This window comes from Pristis pectinata, chromosome 3 (assembly GCF_009764475.1).
Source record: "Pristis pectinata isolate sPriPec2 chromosome 3, sPriPec2.1.pri, whole genome shotgun sequence".
NCBI lineage: Eukaryota > Metazoa > Chordata > Chondrichthyes > Rhinopristiformes > Pristidae > Pristis > Pristis pectinata.
The window spans coordinates 135545510-135567592 of NC_067407.1; the positions used below are offsets into that span (position 1 = coordinate 135545510).

General features: G+C 38.9%; 2 protein-coding genes across 4 annotated transcripts in view; both read right to left on the minus strand.

The window, feature by feature from the left end:
- The window catches only part of LOC127568883 (keratinocyte-associated protein 3), a 440350-nt gene that overhangs the window by 37558 nt on the left and 380709 nt on the right, over window positions 1–22083 (minus strand). The gene's annotated exons all lie outside the window — the stretch shown is intronic.
- Window positions 3569–22083, minus strand: part of nrbp1 (nuclear receptor binding protein 1) — a 70247-nt gene continuing 51732 nt past the window's right edge. For all 3 annotated transcript variants that reach the window (XM_052013107.1, XM_052013106.1, XM_052013105.1), the window contains 10 exons: window positions 20930–20988; window positions 19442–19540; window positions 17371–17503; window positions 14150–14252; window positions 13144–13194; window positions 12825–12960; window positions 11683–11736; window positions 10614–10677; window positions 9977–10032; window positions 3569–8980 (listed from right to left, as the gene is read on the minus strand). In XM_052013107.1, the coding sequence (XP_051869067.1) occupies window positions 8882–8980; window positions 9977–10032; window positions 10614–10677; window positions 11683–11736; window positions 12825–12960; window positions 13144–13194; window positions 14150–14252; window positions 17371–17503; window positions 19442–19540; window positions 20930–20988 (854 nt within the window). In that variant the 3' untranslated portion in view covers window positions 3569–8881. The remainder of the gene's footprint in view (window positions 8981–9976; window positions 10033–10613; window positions 10678–11682; window positions 11737–12824; window positions 12961–13143; window positions 13195–14149; window positions 14253–17370; window positions 17504–19441; window positions 19541–20929; window positions 20989–22083) is intronic.

Here is a 22083-nt window from a genome sequence, read left to right on the forward strand (position 1 = left end):
GGCCTGAATTGTGCTGTAGTTTTTCTATGTTCTATGTCATATGCACGTACATGTGTGCACATGTGCAATGAAAAACTTACTTGCAGCAGCATCACAGGCATATAGCATCAGATAAACAACATTCACAAAAACAAATTATACATCAATTATACACAATTTTTAAAAGAACACAATTAGAACAACAAAAAAACCAAAGTGGTCATAGTGTCGCTATACTGAGGTAGTGATCATTTGTTGGTTCAAGAACTGAATGGTTGAAGGGAAGTAGCTATTCTTGAACCTGGTATGAGATTTCAGGCTTCTGAACCTCCTGCCTGATGGTAGCTGCGAGAAGATGGTATGGCCTGGATGGTGGGGATCTTTGATGACAGATATTGCCCACATTTAAATGCATAAAGTTGGATAAATCCCCAGGGATATTATAGGAAGCAAATGAGATTACTGGGGTCCTAGCAGAGATTTTTTGTGTCTTCATTAGCCACAGGCAAGGTATCAGAAGGCAGGGCAATTGATGCAATTTGACTTAGCTGAGAAAGACCAATGCAGTTAAATTACAGGATACAAATCAGATTCTGCAGGGTGTCACAGGGTAAGAGAGGATTGCACATTGTGAACACTAAATGCAATATATTGGATTGGAAGTGCATGGGAATCCCTGCTTGGAAAGACTGGGTCCTTGGATGGTAGGAAGGTAAGAGGTTAAAGGACAGGTGTTGCATCTCCTACTTGCAGCAGGTCTACAGGCAACCAGTGGGAGATTGCCAGACACTGATAGATTTCTACAGATGTACAGTGGAGAGCATTCTGATGGGTTGCATCACCACCTAGTATGGAGGCTCCAATGCACAGGATTGAAAGAGGCTTCAGAGGGTTGTAGACTCAGCCAGCTTCACCACAGGCACAACCCTCCCCACCATTGAGGGCATCTTCAAGAGGCAGTGCCTCAAGAAGGTAGCATCCATCTTTAAGGACCCTCACCATCCCGGATATGCCCTCTTCTCATTACTACCATCAGGGAGGTGGTACTGAAGCCCTACACTTAACATTTCGGGAAGTTTCTTCCCCTCTGCCAGAGTTCTGAATGGTCCATGAACCCATGAACTCTACCTTGTTATTCCTCTTTTGCACTGTTTTATTTGTTTTTGTAACTTATGGTAATTTCACAACATATGTCAGTGATAATAAACCTGATATCTCCTCTGGCCACAGAAGAGATGCCAGATGACTTGAAAACAAGTGAATATGATACTTTTATTCAAGTAGGCCAACACGGATAAACCAGGTAATTACAGGCCCTTGAGTCCAACATCAGTGGCAGGGAAATTAGTGGAATAATAATTGAGAAGCATGATTAATCTGCATTTGGAAAGGCAGGGATTAATCAAAGAGAGTCAACATAACTTTTGTTAAAGGACAATGCTATCTGATCAATTGGCCTGAAGGAGATGGTTAAGTGTAGAACACATGACCTTCAAAACAGCTTTTGACAAGGTCCTACAAAGGAGACTGGTCCAAAAGGTAAGTCATGGGATCTAGGGCTTGGGTAATTGGAGGCAGAGGATGATGATTGTTTTTGCAATTGAAAGCCTGTTACCAGTGGTGTACGAGGGTCCAGAGGAACAAATGGATCTAGTGTACATGTTCAAGGACCCCAGAAAGCATCAGCACAGGTAGACAACATTGTTAAGCATAGAGGATATCTGCTTCATTAGCTAGGGCACAGAATACAAGAGCGAGGTTATGGTATGATTATGTAAAACATGAGCTAGGCCTACAGATGGAGTGCTGTTTGCAATTCTGATTGTACTGGAAAGGATGCAGAGATGTCACCTGGGATGGAGCGTCTTAGCTGTGAGAAAAAATAGGCAGAGTTTGTTTGCCTTGGAGCAGAGGTAGCCAAGGGGGAACCTGATTGAGGTATACAAAATTATAGATAGAAATACTTTCTGCACTTCAAGCAGACACAGGGCATGGGTCTGGCGGCGGAGCACCAGCTTCCTGGAATTTCCCGGCAGCTGGGTGACAGGTCCCCCGTTGACCTGCTCCTGACTGGACCCGGAGCAGTTTCGTTTTGGTGAAGGGGCAGCTCCTAGGGAGCTGTTTCCGGGCACTCACCATTCATGAGTCAATTCATAAATCAATATTATTTTTGACTCAAATGCCTTAGTTGTGTTTAATTTTATGACTTGTAATTATTTAGCTTTTGTTTAACTAATTTAAAATTTTTTAACTGTGAAGTCATGTTTAATTTTGCTATAGTGTTTAAGGAACAGTAGTACAGTGGTTAGCATAACACTATTACAGCGCCAGCGACCCGGGTTCAATTCCTGCCGCTGTAAGGAGTTTGTATGTTCTCCCAGTGACTGTGTGGGTTTCCACAGGGTGGTGCCGGAAGCGTGGCGACACTTGTGGGCTGCCCCCAGAACACTCTACGCAAAGATGCATTTCACTGTGTATTTTGATGTACGTGTGACTAATAAAGAAATCTTATTTGAGTTGAGGCATAGTTGGTTTAGAGGACATTTGAGGAAGAATTTTTTCCACACCACAGAGTGTGCCTGAAACCTGGAACTCAAAAGGGGTGGGGTGCTATATATTCGGAATATTTATAAGCATTTAGATGAGCACTTGAAATATCATGGCATTGAAGACTACAGGTGAAGTACTGGGAAATGGGATTAGTATAGATAGATATTGATGGCTAGTCCAGACATGGTGGGCTGAAGGGCCATTTTCCATGCTGTACAACTCCATGACAGTAGCAGAAAGCAGAAAAAGTTTTTTAAAAAAGCTCATGAAGTGGTGATATCTATGTGAGAATCTTATTAATATCACGTTATAAATTATTTGGGAACAAACCACTTCTCAGATAGAAACAAAACAAATCCATACAAAGACTCTTCAGTGTTAAGCGACAAAATACCAGACAAATTGTGAAGTTCCGAGTACCTGAAAAATAATTTGCATTAATACAATCTTTTAAAATGTAACACATAAAAACATTTAAAATTATTGTCTTCCTTGCCCAGGATGCACTCCAGCTTCTGTGGTACACAGCAGTCCAGGAAAGTCTCCAGTCAACATAGCATGTTCCTTTCCAGGGTCACCTGGACACAAAATTACCTTGGAAGGCAGACAGTTGGCACGGAAGGACAACCCGATGGCTCACTGCCTGGGCCTGTGATTGGCCAGAACGATCCTGCCCAATGCACTGGGTTCCAATGATCACGAACATTTCCATGGCTAATAGACATAACAAAAAGTACTTTATAGCCAATGAAGTACTTTTTAAGTGCATGCACTTTGGTACATCTGTGAAAATAATCTAGAAATTTGACATGCAACACAACTTCAGAAGGTGGTCCTCAGAAGTCAAGGTTGGGCAAGCTTTGAGTGGACACTGGAAAGTAAAACCACCATGAAATCCTGATGGAAGGTGAGGAACCAGAACGAGGCTCAAAGCAATAGCTATTCTGGCAATGAAACTTGGAATGGAGCAAAACAATTTATTGCTCCTTTTCCTTAAGAAGATTTCATACAACGTGGAAATTTGCACTCTATTTTTATTACGATGTTTACAATTGGAAAACAAAGCTGAACAAAATGTGAGTTGTGTAACCGACCAGTTTAAAAAAAAGTTAACTATTCAATCCCCACTTTCAAAGTTGTATTTATACTTACATATGCATTTAAATAAGTGTTTTGTTACAATACTTAACTGGTATAAAACAGAATATTGCAAGGCATCGCAACATTGTGTAAAGCTAATGAGTAAGATTTTTCTTTATTCCTTTGGATGTGGGGGGAAAAGAAAATCAATTATGTCCCTTCAAATGCAACAAGGTTTATGACCAACTAACTCAATTACTCAGAAGTTTTTTCCACGCTCTTTTCTCACGTCCACTTTAAATTTTGAGAACCAAGAAAAACAAAATTAAAATTCAGGCCCAATCAATTTTGCCTTGGAAAAGGCAAGAAAATGAGAGTGATACAGAAAGAGATTGAATGCCAAACCCTAAGATATGGTGCAATTGTACAACAGGTAATGAACTATTATTCTTAAGACATTAAGCAATACCACCCACTGACCACCAAGTCCCATTCCCCACTCAATCACATTAATGGGACACAAATGCAAATGTGTGTTATCGTAGAGAACCAGATATAGTGGGTGACAGATCGGTTGCAACAAATCACAGTTCTGAAAAACATTATGCAATTGAAACAGAAAAGTGACACTTATGTTCTCATGTCCCAGAATTCGTTGTCTGGGTGACTGACCTACTCTTCCTCACCTTTGAGTTGCTCAATTTGAAGATATCAACAAGTGTACATTTCCCAGTTCTGGCAGGTTCCCTAGTAACCCTAGAGAGACACTAATCCGTTCAAAAGAGGAGCAAGACAGATTTGCAACCCAAGGCCCAAACCAATGTTGCGATGGGAAACGTTTGAAGGAACTGAAGCTGATCCCAACTTGGAATTATTATTTTCCCTTATGAAGGAAGGGACTTTTGAAATGAAAAAGTCACAGCACATTCAGAAATAGATAACATGTAAACAGTTTACAATCATTTGAGAATGAAAAAAATCAAGACTATCCCATGTATTCACTCTTCAGAATTTATTACACTGCACCTTGTGCTAATAAAGCTTTGGGGCAGAATTTCCCCCGCTTTTGTGGGGCAGATTATTTGCGCTATACTGCGTAGTCCTGTTTCATGATAGCGTGACTTCCCTCCCCATACACCACATTGCAAGCCAGAGGTTTAAAAAAAATGCATTGAAGGACAGAATATGGCCAAAATTTATAAAGACATCATTACCCATTCACCTTTTGGATACAAACAGAAAAACGGGTACTTGATCATTTTATAAGTACTTCTGTTCAGTTAAGAATTGGTCATGCAGCAAGCCCAAAGCGGCATGGTGGCAAAATGGTTAATTTACTGAAATGGTAAACGGGCTGACTCAATAATAGAGATGCAAGTTCAAATTCCACACAGCATTAAGAATTTAAATTTAACTAACTAAATTTTGGAATTAAAAAGCATAATGATACTACTAAAATGTTGCCAAAGTATTTCAATGTTCTTTAGTGAAGTAAATCTGTTGACCTTATCTGAAATATGGTAACACCAATGTGTATCGGTACCAGACCCACAAAATGGTTGACTTAGGAATGGGCATTAACACTAACCTAACTCACCCACCTCTTGCGAATGAATCAAAGCAGCAATAAAATGAACAAAACCAAGAGTCAAAATGCACAAGTAATTTGCTGTTGTGTCAGATTGCTCCACGGAAACTGTTCTTGTCAATTCTGCAGTTCCTCTGTAACATCATCATATTATTCAGCTAACCACTTTGCAAAATATATTGAGTAGGTTTGCAGCCTGATCATTTCCTGTTCCTCAAAGAACCCCCCCCCCCACCATGCCCAAAGGGCTATTGATTTTTTTTTAAAAGGAAGAAAACTATTTCTTTTCTCCCCTTTAAGTCGCAAATGCTTAACATATTAAACAAAAAAAACAGGGAGTGATAGAAATGGTGAATATTTTTGCTCACAAACCTTAAAGTGCATGTTTTCTTTAAAAAAAAGGTATGTTTTTTTCCAAAGAAGAGAATCAGCCTCCACAGAACTATTTTACCCACTGGGCCTCAGTATACTTGGAAAGTAGTCAAGTCAAATTTCTACCGACAAGTTACCGGATGAAAAAAAATAGCAGCTCAAATTACAATACATGAAACATACATCTCTGCTGTAAAGTACCATCACATGCAATTTAAAGAAACAGTTTAAAAGGTTCAAAGACACTTATCTGTTTTAGTCTGGACTCTTTAACCCTTGAGTGTCAATCATTGGGGGGGGGGGGGGGAGCGGAAAAACGTGACAACTTCTTGTATTTGCAGTCTCTCTGGAGTACCTAAAAGCAGGCCCAATAAACCACTCTAACTCCAAATAATTCAAGCAAAATCCAACATCAATGCCATGTCCAAAATCATCGCAAACCCACATTTTAAATTCTGTGAGATGAAACAAAACAGATTAGATGGCACAAAATCCTTGCTGTGACAAACAGGAACCAAGAACAACACCTCAATTGTCCTGTGAAATTAAAAAGTAACATTCAGCAAAGAGGCAAAGTTTGTTTTCTGTTAAGGTAAATGGAGATGAAATCAATTTCAACTACATAATTCATCAGGTGTTGGGGGTGAATGGAGGGTGAGTGTGGGTAAGAGCAGGGAAGTCATTCAGCTCAACGTGTCTACACTGACAATCAGGAACCCATGTTTACAAAAATACCGAAGAGTAGACAACATTCATTTGTGAACACACTGGGGTGTCTACATGTAGGCTCAATAATCCATTGTAGCTCCAAATGGGGTGAAAGTCTTATTTGCTTGGATTTTTTGTGTGGTCAGGTTGCAATTCAGCCTCACCTTTTGTTTCTTAAATAGGATAACTCGTAGCTTTACACAATGTTTAACCTTAAAACAAAATGTTGTAAAAGATACAACACGTGAGGATGGGAAAAGTGGCTTCATGGCTATGAAACAGAGCCTCAAGTTGTGTGCAAGCTTATGTGTCACTTGCTGATAAAGCACAAGATCACAATTAGCAGAAGTGACCTACACCCGTAGAGCAGGTGATTCAGGTGTTCACATCCATATGGAGAAAAGGCATGCGATTTATGATTCCCAGATTCTAAAAGTGGAAAATTCAGTGATAGTCTTGAAACTGCAGTTAGCTTCAACCTCAGTCAATGAAATGACTCATTTAGTGCAGTTGACATACCCGTTTAACATTGATCTTTCACTCCAAGATTAATTGACTGATTGTCTTTGACATGTTAGCAAGATGTTAGTTATCCTGCCGGTTATCTAACTCAAGCAGAGAACAAAGCTTAAATTAAAAAAAAATCTATTTGCAGAAGGCATGTTAACTGAATTCATATCTTCAGCGTTTGGATATTAAAGCTTTCAAACTGATTCCCTAAGAGCTTCACAGCTGACATGCAAAAAATGTTAATGTGTGAATGAACTGTGACAATTGGATCAGGTTCAAGCCAAGCAGTGGTATTAAAAGCAGGGATTGCATTTAAAGTTTTTTGTATTGCGATAAGAATGATTTTCCTCTGACATCCAACCATTTATTCACAGGAATTATGTGACGGGGCAATGTAGAGAAACATTCATGCAAGGACTCAAAATGATATTTTTGTACACAATTCAGAAGGGTAAATAACAAAAGAACAACCAGGCACTGCTTTTTCAGTACAGTATATTTGCTTCAGTGAATGCTGCATTAAATGCAGTTAGGGCTTTGAACAATGCCACAATACAGTGTTTTGCCATTCTCAAAAAATTACAGAAATTCCAATTAAGCTTAGGCTCTCCCCACCCACCCCATTTTTCTTTTCAACAATTACAGCCCAGTTCCCTTTATCTCGAATTTCCATTGTCTATATGCAAAAAGGGTGAAAAACATTCCACAACTTGTACCAAAACTATAACTAAACTGAGAAAATGCAAGACAATCAGAAATGGTTACTGGCAAACTGGTTCTTGCAAGTGGAAGTGACCCTCTGTGTTGCCTGCAAACCAAAATAACCAAGAAATTGTGCTTATTAGCTCACTGTACACTATTTGGCTCAAAATAGAAGACAAAACACAATTCACCTCAACTTCCTTTGGCCAACAGACCTCACAGAAATACATGGCTAACAAATGATCAATGCAATTGCCATGACAAAACAACCATCAGAACTACTACACAATCTCAGCCACACAACCCAAAAATACTACATAATATGGATTACATATCTGTATCAATGTTCAGCTTTACAGACATAAAGCTTTCAGGGGAAGGGGAGAAAGGAAGAGTGGGGATATTGGGAAGGAAGAGTGGGGATATTGGGAAGGAAGAGTGGGGATATTGGGAAGGAAGAGTGGGGATATTGGGAAGGAAGAGTGGGGATATTGGGAAGGAAGGCTTCAATAAAGCATTCAGTTTAAACAAAGGCAGCCCCGGTGTATCAGCTGATTCTTGACAAGACTTGTAACTAACTTGCAATGAATGTTCATTTCTAGATGAGGCATCCCAGACATTTTGAAGAAAAACAGTACAACACTTCAAATTTTGTTTGATCCAGAACAGTTCATCCAAATTCTACTAACCATTTGGATAAATTCACTAAACTGGTCACGTAAAAAGATTAGATAGTTGCTGGTTTAGTGACTATCACTTTCCCCACTTTCATGTGCACAATAGCCATGCCATTTTAAAATTTCAACACTGAAAAATAGTGGGAACTTTCATAGGAATGGCCTCTTAAATGCATTTGTAGGAACACTGTCATTTAAAATCACCTAGCATTCCAGATCTTGAAAAACAAATGTGCAAAGATTATACAACATAGAAGAAACATGCACATTACTGGCATATATAAAGCGATACAATGTATTGAAAGAGTTCACAAAAACGTATCAAGCGATACTTCACTTCGTGCAGACCTCTCACTTTCTTCTCTCCTTCGCAGTCTCCGTGTTCAGATTAAACAGCCTTTTCCCCTTCCCCCCACCATCCCAATCCCTACTTCCATCCCACCTTTACCTCAGTTAAGAGAAAAGCGCCTTTCCAATGTGGCAGCGCTCTGGAAGTCTCACTGCTAAATAAAATACGATAGTCACAGGGTGAAGCACAGATGGGACATAATACTGACAACAGAACTTTTCATTGGTGGGATGTTCACCACTTGTAGATGGGAACTCAACATCACCACACTACTACATGCAATTGAGCCAGTGGCTTCCTGTGATATCCTCTTTCGTCCATTTAAGACCGGTGATGAAGTAGTTGCGTCACTCAATGTTTCTGTAGCTATGAAGAGACTGTGACGTCGGATAGGGAACCATTCCGGTTATAGAAGAATTTGCTGAAGGCATCTTCGAGCAAGGTGGTTAGTCGACTCTGATCAATCTGTTCAAAAGATGGGAAGAAGCAGTCATGTAAAACACAAAAATGCCATAAAATTAAAACAATTTTTCTGTATCTTATGGAGACGTACAGGTGAGGAAGTTGTGGGCATGCTATGTTGGCGCCGGAAGCGTGGCGACACTTGCGGGCTGCTCCCAGAACTCTCTACGCAAAAGATGCATTTCACTGTGTTTCGATGTACATGTGACTAATAAAGATCTTATCTTGTTATTTTATCTATCTTAATTCAGTTTCCTCCCTTTCAAAACAAAAACAGGCAATGTTTTAATGACTTGCAGTAGAAAATGTCATATTCTCACCAAGCTCAGTATAGACATCATTTCACCCATCTATTGCTCCATAATGGGGTGGCACAGCTGGTAGAGCCGCTGCCCACAGTGCCAGAGACCCGGGTTCAATCCTGATCTCGGGGGCTATCTGGGTGGAGTTTGCACGGTCCCTCATGTTCTCCTTGTGACCACGTGGGTTTCCTCCAGGTATTCCAGTCCCTCCCACATCCCAAAGGTGTGCTGGTTGATGGGTTAATGGACCACTGTGAAATTGCCCCCAGTATGTAGGCAAGTGGTGGAATCTGGGGAGTTGATAAGAATGTAGGGAGAATAGAAATATGGGATTAACGTAGGATCAGTGTTGATGGTCAGTGTGGACTCAGTGGGCTGAGGGACCCGTTTCCCCTGCCGTATCTCTCCAGGAGTTGATAATTTCTATTAAAAAATTGAAAATTACAACAGTACGAAATTAAGGAAGTGTTTATGCATATACATTTTAGCATTATTGTCCAGAAGTATCAATGATGATGGATTCTGGATTTAAAAGTGATTAGAGTCAAATGTTGCACTACTGTCAATTAATCACCTCCATGAAACTGAATGGTGATATTGGTAGTCAATACAAAGAGCTTTCAAGTGAGGACAGACAGAAATTGGACAATACTGTGTCGACACTTATAAAATTGAAAAGCAAAATTAAGTTGCCTACCTCACTGATAAATCCCAGCTGAACAAGTTCTGCTGCCAGCTCCTGGCAACTCTCATCTATAAAGGAAGACTAGTATCAGTATTACTGACCATACTTGGACATCCAGTGTTCATGCTTTTAATAATTATAACCAGCCTGCTCCACATTGTGGATTCTGTTAAAAATGGCATTTCTAAACATGACTATTTATTATTTTCTTCATTCCTGAAACTTGTTAAAAAAATATAATTTATTAAAGTTAATCTTGACACTTCTATGTTCTTTAGGCAATTTGTAACTGTTTCAGACTCTTACGATTTTCAAAATCTAGTTCTGGCCACTTGAGCTCAAAAGCAGCACATTATTTTTATTGGGATTACTAGTCGGTTTCCATTCATGTCACTGATCATCTTGACTATTCCAGGATTTAAAAACCTGAAGTGCATTACCCCACAACACAGAATACAGTGGTTCAAGAAGAGGGCTCCCACCACCCTAAAGGGGAATAAACGATAAATGAATCAATAGTTGTCCTGTGCCACTAAATTAATTTCACAAACTGGTAGTTTAAACTTTGTGACATCAAATCTGAGGCATTTTCTTTTACAAAGAACCAAGACTCTCATTTGCACAAAGCAATGATCAAAATAATACATACTAGGCAACAAGTCACAGCTGAGGTGGCGGTTTAGCTTGTCTTCCAGTTTCAAGAGTAGAGTTAGCTGAAGAAAAGAATCACACCAATGTAAATGTTTCCTCCATTGTTTTTCCTCTGAACTTATTTTCTTAATAATGGAGCTTAAATAAAAGATTCATTATCATTTTTTCTCCTCAGTGTGACAAGTCTTGATCCTCTGATATTTCTAACTGATCAGTTTATTACCAATTTTAAAACTACCGTTAAGTGCCATCAATTACTAACAAGGGAGTACTGGCAAAGACGAGGATCAATTTTTGTTCAATGCCAAGTTAACCAATATAACTTAGGACAATGGAGGAAAAAAAACTGGCATTTCATGCCAGATGGGTCCTCAGTCTTATAGCATTATTTGTATGTTATATGCACATCTGGATTAACAGGAGTACAGTGGGGTAGAGGAGGGAAAGATTCTCAATCGTCCTGTTAAAAAGCACATGCAGAAGGATATTTGACAAGGACAAATACGGGATCAGCTCCAACAATCAGTCAACATGACCTGCTAAGCCTCATTTTGATAGCACTAAACCACAGCAAGAGGGGCTAAGCACAAATACTCTCAGGGAGTTCCCAACTGCCAGATATTTTGCTTTAATAAAGAAGAACTTGATTGAATTTTGGTTCATTGTTATTTTTACACAAAATACTTTAACTACTTCTAATCAGTTTAAAGAATTAAGGAGTTAATGAATAAAGTTTTAAATAAATCAAATAATGCATTTTAGAAAAATTGGACCAGATTTTCTAGGCAAAGGGTTTTAATAGATATGCATCAGCTTGTATGCATTCAGTGTATAGCTCTATAACTACATTTTTGAGGCTAGTATGGATTCAGATAACCAGTGAATTGTGTGTCAGTGGTTATTTTCTGATAATGTGAACAGTGTCTTGGTTATAAGACGTTCAATTAATCTTCACACAAACTGAGTATATAGAAAATAAACAGTCTTCTTATGATGGCTGCTTGTATTCTGTACTATTTATTAGACACAGCAAGGTCGTCAACACCTTTAAAAAAAAAGGAACTTACATGATGTTTGGCTCCTTCATCAACTGGCTCAATATTGCATTGCATCTGAACGACCTATAAAAACACAAAAAACTGAGCTGCTGAATTCTTATCCAGATATATTCATTAAGCTAATAATTCCACTTATTATTTTAAACTATTATTAAAGATGAGCTCTGTCCTTCCCAAACAAGAAAATAGGAGCAGGAATAGGCCACCTGGCCTGCCATTCAACATGGTTGATCCACCTCGGCCTTAACTCCTTCTCTATCACAGATCCTGTCTCAATCCCCTGAAATTTCAAAAGTTTATCTGCCTCCAATTTCGAGACTTCTAATGATCTAGCCTTCACAACTCCCTTCAGCCGAGAATGCCAGATATTCACCTCTCTGCATGAAGAAATTTCTATGTACCTCAGTTTTAAATGACCATCACCTTATCTTGAGAATATGTCCACTCATTTGAGATTCTCTCACTAGTGAAAACATCAACATCTACCCTGTCAAGCCCCCTTTGGATTTTATATGACCACCCTTCATTCTTCAACCTGAAACCGTTTCTATTTTCACAGATGCTGCCTGACCTGCTGAGTGTTTGCAGCATTTTCTGATTTGATATTATGAATAAGAGTTGTTTGCCCATTGCTCAAAATTCAAACCTATCTTCATTACTTCTTGCAAACTTGACAACAAATACTAACAATTGCTTAATGGAGCCAAATTGCTGAAATCTTTGGAAAATCTACTAGAACTTGCTTCCTTTCCAAAACGGTTCAGTGGTTACAGCACATTCTGACTACTGAATGCAATTCAATTCTCAAAGGTTACCTCAATGTGAACTGCATGGCGATAGAGGTTGCACTAAATCTTCAGCGCCTTGGAATAAACACATTAACTAGATTTATAGTGCAACTTCATCAATGTTGCTTCAACATCCTGAAAGTTCCAACCCATCACTATGGGAGAACCACCATTAGAGTTGCAAGAGGTTCAAGTAGGCCCAACATCATTTCTCAAGTCAATACGAGTGGACAATATACGAGACTTTGCCAACTTAAGCATCAAATCCAAAATGAACATAAATAATGCTTCTAAGGCAGCGATCTCAGTCGGAAGGCAATTTGGTCAAAGGGTGGAACTTTAAGGGTGCATGTCATTTCTTACCTTCCTGGTCTCCAGTTCTGCAGGTTCAGGTGTAGGTGTTTTCACAGACGGTGGGACAATGGGCGATGTTACAGCCTCCTGTTGTGGTTGCTGAGGCATGGGCATCCCAAATGCAGTCAAAGGATAAATTCCATTCCTTCAGGTTGAAGTTAAAGATCAAAGGTCACTGATATAACACGGTATAGAAAACAAACATACAACTTTCAGGGAAACAACTTCTGGGTCATTCAACTTCACATATTTCTAAAATGAATATACTTGGAATCTAATCTAATCTAAGCGAGAATAATTAAAATCAACCCTACCATGGAATGCTTACCTCACATCCTCTAAAAATTTATCTAACTCCAGAGCAGGAAACTGGGAGAATCTGTGGGAAAACAAAAAACAATGTCCTCAGAAAACTGTAGCTCAGTTTGAAATAAATCAAAAATGAAGAATTTTAAATTTGCTTCGATGAACTGCATTGTGTTCAAAAATAAAAAAGGCTTGTTAAATCAGGTTTATATTGTATGTACAATCTAAATGCATCAGGGATTTAAATACACTGAATCCAATCAGTGAACTTGCACTTCATTTGGATGATTGCAGCCCTGTCTGCAAATTATGTGAAGCATTGACATGATCAAAACTGTATGCAAACTTAACTGTAAAAAGAAATCAAATGTAATCTTTTAAGCATCAGTTGTGATTGTTCAAGATACACCCAAATTGTAACCAGCATTTGCAGATGTTACAAATGAGCTTCACCCTGGTGAGGCTGTTGAACAAGGTCAGAGCACAGGGAATTGGGGTAATATGCCAAATAGAATGAGAGTTGGTTAACAGACAAAACAGTAGGAATAAATAGGTCTGTGTGTTTGGCAGGCTGTGACTCAAGGTATATCACAGATCAGTGCTAGTTCAGCATGGACTGAAGATCAACATGGAATGTTCCAATTTTATGTGGCTCAATTCACAACGGAAATTATTCACAATCCACATCAATGAACTGGCCACAAGGACCAAATGCAACATTTCTAAATTTGCTGAAAATATAAAGCTATGTATGTGAGCAATGGTGAGGATGCAGAGGCTTCAATAGGAGATGCAAGAGACTGCAGATACTGGAACCTGGAGTAAATAAAACTGGAGGAACTCAGTGGGTCAAGCAACATCTGTGGGAGAAAAGGAATTGTTGGTGCTTCAGGTCGAAACCCTGCATCAGGTCCTGCTGCTTGATCCGCTGAGTTCCTCCAGCTGATTTTTTGTAGCATTATAAAAACATAGATTAGCCCAATTCTTTCCAATCCGGATCTGTAGTATGTTGGTTGTGCCTGCAATACCTGATCTGTACTCCTTCTGCATCATGGTGGAAAATCTCTGCCAGAACTGCAGTCATGTCCATGTTTTTTGTTATTTCTTCCAAAGCATTTTCAGGAATCATGTCTATAAATGAGAAAACTGTATTAAGACCATATTCAGCCTATGAATAGATACACAATTCAAAATAGCAAAGAAACTGTTCCAATCCTAAATATAAAAAAACAAAAATAAACTACTTTTCTTTTTAAAAGATTGCCAGTGTCATTGAAGTGAATCCCCTTTCTGAAAAAGGTGGCAAAATCAAGGAGCCGAACTTGAGAAGTTGTGTGGCTCCAAGACTTGGGCTTGAAGTGGGTTCCAGCTCGTAGGGCACTGGGACCAACACTGGGGTAAGTGGAAACAGAACTGTTGGGACAGTCTCATCTGAACAATGCTGGGATCAGTGAGCTAGCAAGCTTCAAAACGTGGAAACTAAACAATGGAGGCAAGGCACCACGGTTGAGAAGATGTGGTAAAGGGTCGGGCCAAAGCCAGATAGAAATGTAGGAAATAATAAACAGAATGTGACAGGAGAGTGCAAAAACAAAAAGCAAACCAGTAGATAAGGCTAGAGGTTACAAAAAAAGAGTAAAGGCAGTGTAACTGGATGCACATAACATTTGAAACATGGAGAACACAAATAGAAACAAGTAAATACGACCTGACAGTCATTACAGGGACATGCTGCAAGGTAACTGATAGAGCCCCTGAATATTGAGCGGTAAATAAGAACATAAGGAGCAGGAGTCGGCCATCTAGCCTGTCGAGCCTGCTCCCCATTCAATAAGATCATGGCGGATCTGGTCGTGGACTCAGATCCACCTACCTGCCTTTTCCCCATAACCCTTAAGTCCCCTACTATGCAAAAATCTATCTGTGTCTTAAATATATTTAATGAGGTAGCCTCTACTGCTTCCCTGGGCAGGGAATTCCACAGATTCACTACTCTCTGGAAAAAGCAGATTCTCTGCATCTCCATCCTAAATCTATTCCCGTGAGTCTTGAGGCTATGTCCCCTAGTTCTAGTCTCACCTACCAGTGGAAACAACCTTCCTGCCTTTATCTCATCTATCCCTTTCATAATTTTATATGTTTCGATAAGATCCCCTCTCATTCTTCTGAATTCCAGCGAGTATAGTCCCAGGCGACTCAATGTCTCCTCACAGGCTAACCCCCTCATCTCTGGAATCAACCTGGTGAACCTCCTCTGCACCACCTCCAAAGCCAGTACATCTTTCCTCAAGCAAGGAGACCAGAACCGTACGCAGTACTCCAGGTGCAGCCTCACCAGTACCCTGTACAGTTGTAGCATAACCTCCCTGCTCTTAAATTCAATCCCTCTAGCAATGAAGGCCAACATTCTATTTGCCTCCTTGATAACCTGTTGCACCTGCAAACCAACCTTTTGCGATTCATGCACAAGCACTCCCAAGTCCCTCTGCGCAACAGCATGCTGCAACCTTTCACCACTTAAATAATAATCTAGCCTTCTAATTTTCCTTCCAAAGTGGACGACCTTGCATTTACCAACATTGTGCTCCATCTGCCAGACCCTTGCCCACTCTCTGCGTAATTTGCTTTTCCACTCAATTTAGTGTCATCAGCAAATGACACTCAGGAAGAAAAAGGAAGCTAGGATGATGAAGGAATGCCTCAATTAATTAATGGTCTAAGAACAATAGGATGATCTATGTTCAGGAAACCAAGATAAAGGAGTGGTTTGGATGGTGATGATAAATAATAAAAGGCATGAAGTCACTTGTGGGAGTGATATACAGGCCCTCTAACAGTGACTATATGGTAGGACAGAATATAAAATGAAAATGGGCCTGAGAGGTGCAGTATTGATCATGAGGATTTTTAATCTACATATTGACCAGAAATAACATGAGCAAAGGTAGCCTAGATAAGGAGTATAAAGTCCCATGTAAAAGGAATTTTCTGGATAATCTCATAAACCAAAGATCTGTTACCTAATTTGAGAATATCTTAGATATAATAGTTAAAAAAATGACAAATTTAATAATCCCCAGAAGATCTGAGATTAACTGAAGTGGTACTATGGAACATTTATAGCAGACAGCTGTCAGATATCGAACCCATATGCTAATTGAGAGATTGAATCACTTTCAAACTAACTATTAGATGGTTAGCTGTTCAAACAACTTTTCTGTGAGCTATTAAACACTTCAATAAAAACAAAAAGTTATAGAAATACTCAGGTCAAGTAGCATCTGTGGAAAAAGAAAAAAGAATTAATGTTTTATATTTAATGACTTTTCATCAAAAGGTCACCAGGTCACCACCTGAAACATTTCTTTCCCTTCAAACAGATATTACTCGACTTTGAGTATTTCAGCTAGTATTTTTTTCACATTTCAATATGAAGTATTTGCAAACTCTTACATATGTTTACAAGAAACAATAACAGCAGGCTTACTTTACATTCATGACTTTTGTGCACAAGTATAAACCGAAAATTAAAGTAACTGCAGAAGATGTACTGTGATTCATCGTCAGCATTAGGACAGGAAACAGTCTCATATTACCCATCACCTGCCAGCTCTTGCTCCACCCTTTCCCTCCACCTTTTGAAACTAGCTATCTCCCCTCTTTTTTCCCAGTCCAGATGAAGGGTCTCGACCCGAAACATTGACTGTCCATTTCCCTCCATAGATGCTGCCTGACCCGCTGAGTTCCTCCAATGCCTTTGTGTGTTGCTTCATATCAAATCAATGCAGCTTAGGAAGCTGGAGAACTAACTATAATATTAAAAAGTTAATCCCATTGGATGCAGCGGTCAAGCAGAGGAGTGGATTTTGAAATTCCAGCAAATGCAATGAGAATTAACCAAATAAAGTTTGTAAATATGGATATCCAATAAGTAACAACCATCCCAATTCTTGCCTTGCAAGATATTGCACACAAACCAAACTCAGAATGAAAAAAATGTTTGAGATTTACAAGCCTTTAATTAAAGTTGTAAAACTAAATTATATATTGAATTAAAGTTTCACAGAAAACTCCTGTCACGTTTGATACATCGAACCTAAAACATTTAACATTTTCTTCTTCACAGACTGTTAACATTTATTTCAAACAATTTCTGTATTTATTTCAATTCCTGGACTTTAGATTTCAGACCAGAATAAAAGTGTTAAATGGATCAAAGATGATAATCTAAGTTTGCATTAGTACTTACGAGGATGACTGACAATGCAATGTGCTGCTAACAACTTTAATGAAGGTACTTCAAATAGAGCTGGGTGAAAGAGAAGTTCTCGGGCAGTGGGACGTTTAATAGGATCAACCTCCAAACATTTCTGAATAAATTCCTGTCATGAAAGGGGAAAACAGAAAATGGCTTTTTATATTAGCTTTTTACCACCAGGAACATCTTGTGAACAAGTGCCCTAATTCAGTAAGTACCCTTCCAACTTACATTTGGCTTCTTAAAGCAACAATCTCCATTGTTCAATCTTTTCATCTTCACAAGCAATCTTATTTTACTGATTAAATTAAAATAGTATGTAGTTGTTTCAACTTTGTGTTTTAGAATAGCATTTGAAACTGTTCAAGCAGCAGTGGGATTGGATTTTCATTTTGTGTAGGTGTATAATGACTGATCATTTGTACCCTGGTTTCTTCCAGCATAATAGTCATGTCCATGCATAAATGTTTGCATTAGCTATTCAGTATCAATTTCACTGACCCATTCTCACACCCAAAGTAATATGTTTTTATATATATGTTGCATCAAATATTCTCTTAGAACATCTAAATGCTTCTACATCAGCTATCTTTAATGGAAAACCCATATCCTCTGAATAAACAAACAACTTCTCCAAGCAACACTGTTCAATCACTTTAAAAAAGTTATGGTGCCCTTGTAAACCAGATGAAATAGTTCCTACCTATCATCTTTATCCAAATATTTAATAAGAAATGTTTAAAACTAAACCACCTCAAAAAGAGGTCATCTAAATAGTCCTTTTAAATTAGGTTATGGTGAATGTCAGTTGTTTGTATAGACCTTCCACAAAAACAACTGATCTAATCTATTTCAATACCAACTATAGATAGGGTAGAATAAAACTAAAGATTTCCCCCATGTGCATGTTACAAAGTGAGTCAGATAAAATAGACCATGTCCTCAACCAGTGGCTGATAAGATATAGCCAATTAAAGTCCGTACCTTGGAAACAGCTCTGACCATGGAGAAATTAAATAACAAATCCGTACTCTAATCAGTTTAATATGAGTGCTCAACTAATGCTTCTTAAAGTGAAATGGGGGGGGGGGGGGGGGAGGTGGCAAGAAGGGAAGGTCTTCAATAACAGAAAGCAATGAACACAATGTGGAAAATCTACAAGTTTTAAACACCAATCACAAAATGCACCTTTTATTAATATTTCTTAATTAACTTTATTCTTTTGAATCTAATAATCCAAATAAAACTTTGGGCGGCAGAATGTCACAGCAGTTAGCACCCCTGCCTCACAAATTCAAAGACCTAGGTTTGATCCTGACCTTGGGTGCAGTCAATATGGAATTTGCTCATTCCCCCATGGCCGAGTGGGTTTCCCCTGGCTGCTCAGGTTTCCTCCCAGTGCCAAAGACATGTTGGTTGTTCGATTAGTTTGCTATCATAACCTGCCCCCAGTGTAAGTGGGTTGCAGGAGAATCCGGGGGGAGAGAGTTGATGGGGATTTGGGTAGATAGTTCCATGATGGTCAGCATCAATGTGGTCACCCCAAGCACCTGCTTCCATGGTGCATGAATCTATAACTTCAACTCAATTTGGTTATTGATATCACACCAAAGCCCTGAGCCAGCTATTAAGTTCACAAACAATTTCACCTTGCCCTAGAAATGCACGTCTCCATCAAAGGAGACATTTATATAAAGTCATAATTTGCTGCAAGACAGCAGTGCACCTTTCTCAGCCACAAAATTTTAAACAATATAATCAATGTAGTTGGAAGTGTGTAAATTAAAAAAAAAATCACTATAATTGAATTAAATGAACTGTAGATCTGAAACCACCTAATTCCCTCACTGACATCTACTCACATTAGCAGTAGTAAGGTTCAGTTACATAAAGTTCAGTACCATTACAAATGTCCCCATGCAGATGATTAAAAGCTAAATTTTCATTTGGGCCTCTTAAGACCTTTCGGTCTAATGAAAACCACAAACTAAATCCATATTCCACAACTCTGAATGAATGAATGTTATGCTTGAAATTACGGTAAAAATATTGCAGTACATACTCTTTGTAGAGTGTCTTCAAGTAACTGAATTGCATTATTGATTGCTTCTTGTGACACATATGATGATTCACCGTTACCCTGGATCTCCAATACTGCCATCTAGAAGAGCAGAAATAGTGACTTATGGATTCAGACAAAATGGACAAAGTCTACTTCAACTATTTGAAACACGAGTACTAAAATGAAAGCTGTATTCATGATTACTTTTCCATTCTCCCCAATTTACTTCAAAATAACAGCAATAAATCACAAGTACACTCCTGTGGAAAGGTACAACTCCCAATAAAAAGCGATTTCATAAGCTGATCACATTCCAAGATAAAGATCAAAATAGCCAACAAGTTTTCCAATTTCTTTCAGCAGTTGGTAGCATAGAAGTTGAAGACAAAAAGTTAAATTGCGAGTTTCTATTTTAGTTCTTCCGAAATAACTTTAATGTTGAAACATCTAGCAAATGGTTTTCTACATGAGCATCACTCCACAAAATGAGTGAGTGAGCTATTCAGCCACAAAATGCTGAGCCATCATCCACACAAATGTGCCCACTGGGGTCAATGGACAGAACTTTTAATGGCTCCATTTCCAAGCAAGCACTGCCCAAGTTCAAATCAGACTGACATTTGGACATGGCTTAGAACTGAGCTATAGAGTGGTTTTGAACATCAGGAAAGCAATTTTTTTTAAAAAAAGGAGAGTTTTTGAGTACAAAAGTGCTATCCCAGATAAATGTCATTTTCCTCAAAAGTTTAGAGCTTGGCTGCCTCCAAACTGCATTTCCTATTCTTCATCAATTATAGAAGTATATAAAATCATGAGGGACATAGATAAGGTGCATGGTCAAAGTCTTTTTGACAGGTAGGGGAGTCTAAAACTAGAGGACATAGGTTTAACATGAGAGGAGAAAGACTTAAATCTTTTAAGAGCTGAAGGACAACTTTCCCTCCAACACAGAGGGTTTTGGATATATGGAATGAGCTGCCAGAGGAGGCTGTAGAGGTAGATAATTACAATGTTTAAAAGGCATTTGGACAGGTACATGGATAGGAAACATTTAGAAGGATAGGGGTTAAATACATGCAAATGGGACTAGCTCAGATGGACATCCTGGTCAGCTTGGAGGAACTGGGCCAAGGGGCACACTTCCATGCTCAATGACTATGATGACGATGACTAAAGAGCAATGGGAGTGGACACCACTGGGCTGGCTAAAGGAAGTTGTTCTCCATCTTCATCTACATCTTGTTCAGGCTTAGATGGTCATCCTAAATGAACGATGGTGGCTAAAATAGAAAATATCTTTCTTTATGTCATCAACAGAGATTTTACTAAAATTAATTCACTGTAAACCACAGGAACTATTCCTAACCAGACTCCATATGGGAGGAAACTTTTTTTTCTCTGCAAAAAGAGACGAGCTCAAAACATCATACATTCCCATTTAATGTCTCCTTTCCTTCAAATTTAAATTTCAAACACAATTACACATACCTCCAATGCACACATTCCAAATGAATAAATATCAACAGCCGTAGTCACATTTGTTACAGCTGTAAAAGACAAATCAGCATTAGAATACTAAATTACTATAAAAATTTCACACATATTAGCATTACAGCATTAAAATCCTAACAAACAGAATTGAATCAATCTTAAAGGATCTTTGATTTCAACTTTCTTTTTATGAGAACTAATGCGCAAGGTGCTTTAATGGCTCTCGTGGATTACAAAATCACTTTTTTTTAGGGCTGAAAATCAATCCAACCCAGCCAATGTCAGATTGGCTTGTGGGAGCACAGCTGCACTATACACAGAGGCTCAGCTAATGAAGCTGCTGCCTCACAACTCCAGCAACCCAAATTCAACCCTGACTGCTGGTGTTCACTGCGATGTATTTGCGCATTCTCCTTATGGCCATGTGGGTCTCCTCCCACATCCCAAAAATGTTGGTTGGGAGATTAAATAGCCACCTTAAGTTGCTCATATATTGAAATGCAGTAGAATCTGAGAGGGGCAGGGATTCATGGGAACATGGGAAGAATAAAATGGGTTGGGGTAACATTACAGCACAGTAAACCCCCTTTAGCCCACGATGTCGTGCCAACATTTTATCCTGCTCTAAGATTTATCTAACCCTTCCCTCCCACATAGCCTTCCATTTTTCTATCATTCATGTGACTATCTAAGAGTCTCTTAAGTATCCCTAATGTATCTCCTCCACAACCTCTGCCGGCAGTGCGTTCCACGTGCCCACCTCTGTGTAAAAAAAAACTTGCCTTTGACATCCCCCTAAATACCATCCTCCAATCACCTTAAAATTATGCCCCCTTGTGTTAGCCATTTTCACCCTGGGAAAAGGTCAGACTGTCCACTTGATCTATGCCTCTTAGATTGTTGATTTGGTCACCTGGTCAGTCTCCAGCTAAACAACAATGCTTTCATCAGCTCCTAGGTCGACTCATGTAAGGCTTACTTGCAACTAAGTTTAGACAAATTTTTTTTTGTTAAAACGGTTTTGGGTTCTCTAGAACGTGAATTAATCACAATTTGTTTCGTTGTGAATAATCATTGTTACTTTAAGGCTTGTTGTTGTCTTTTTCAGGCAGTCCCTTGAATTGGAATTAATTGGTTTATTGTTGTCACAT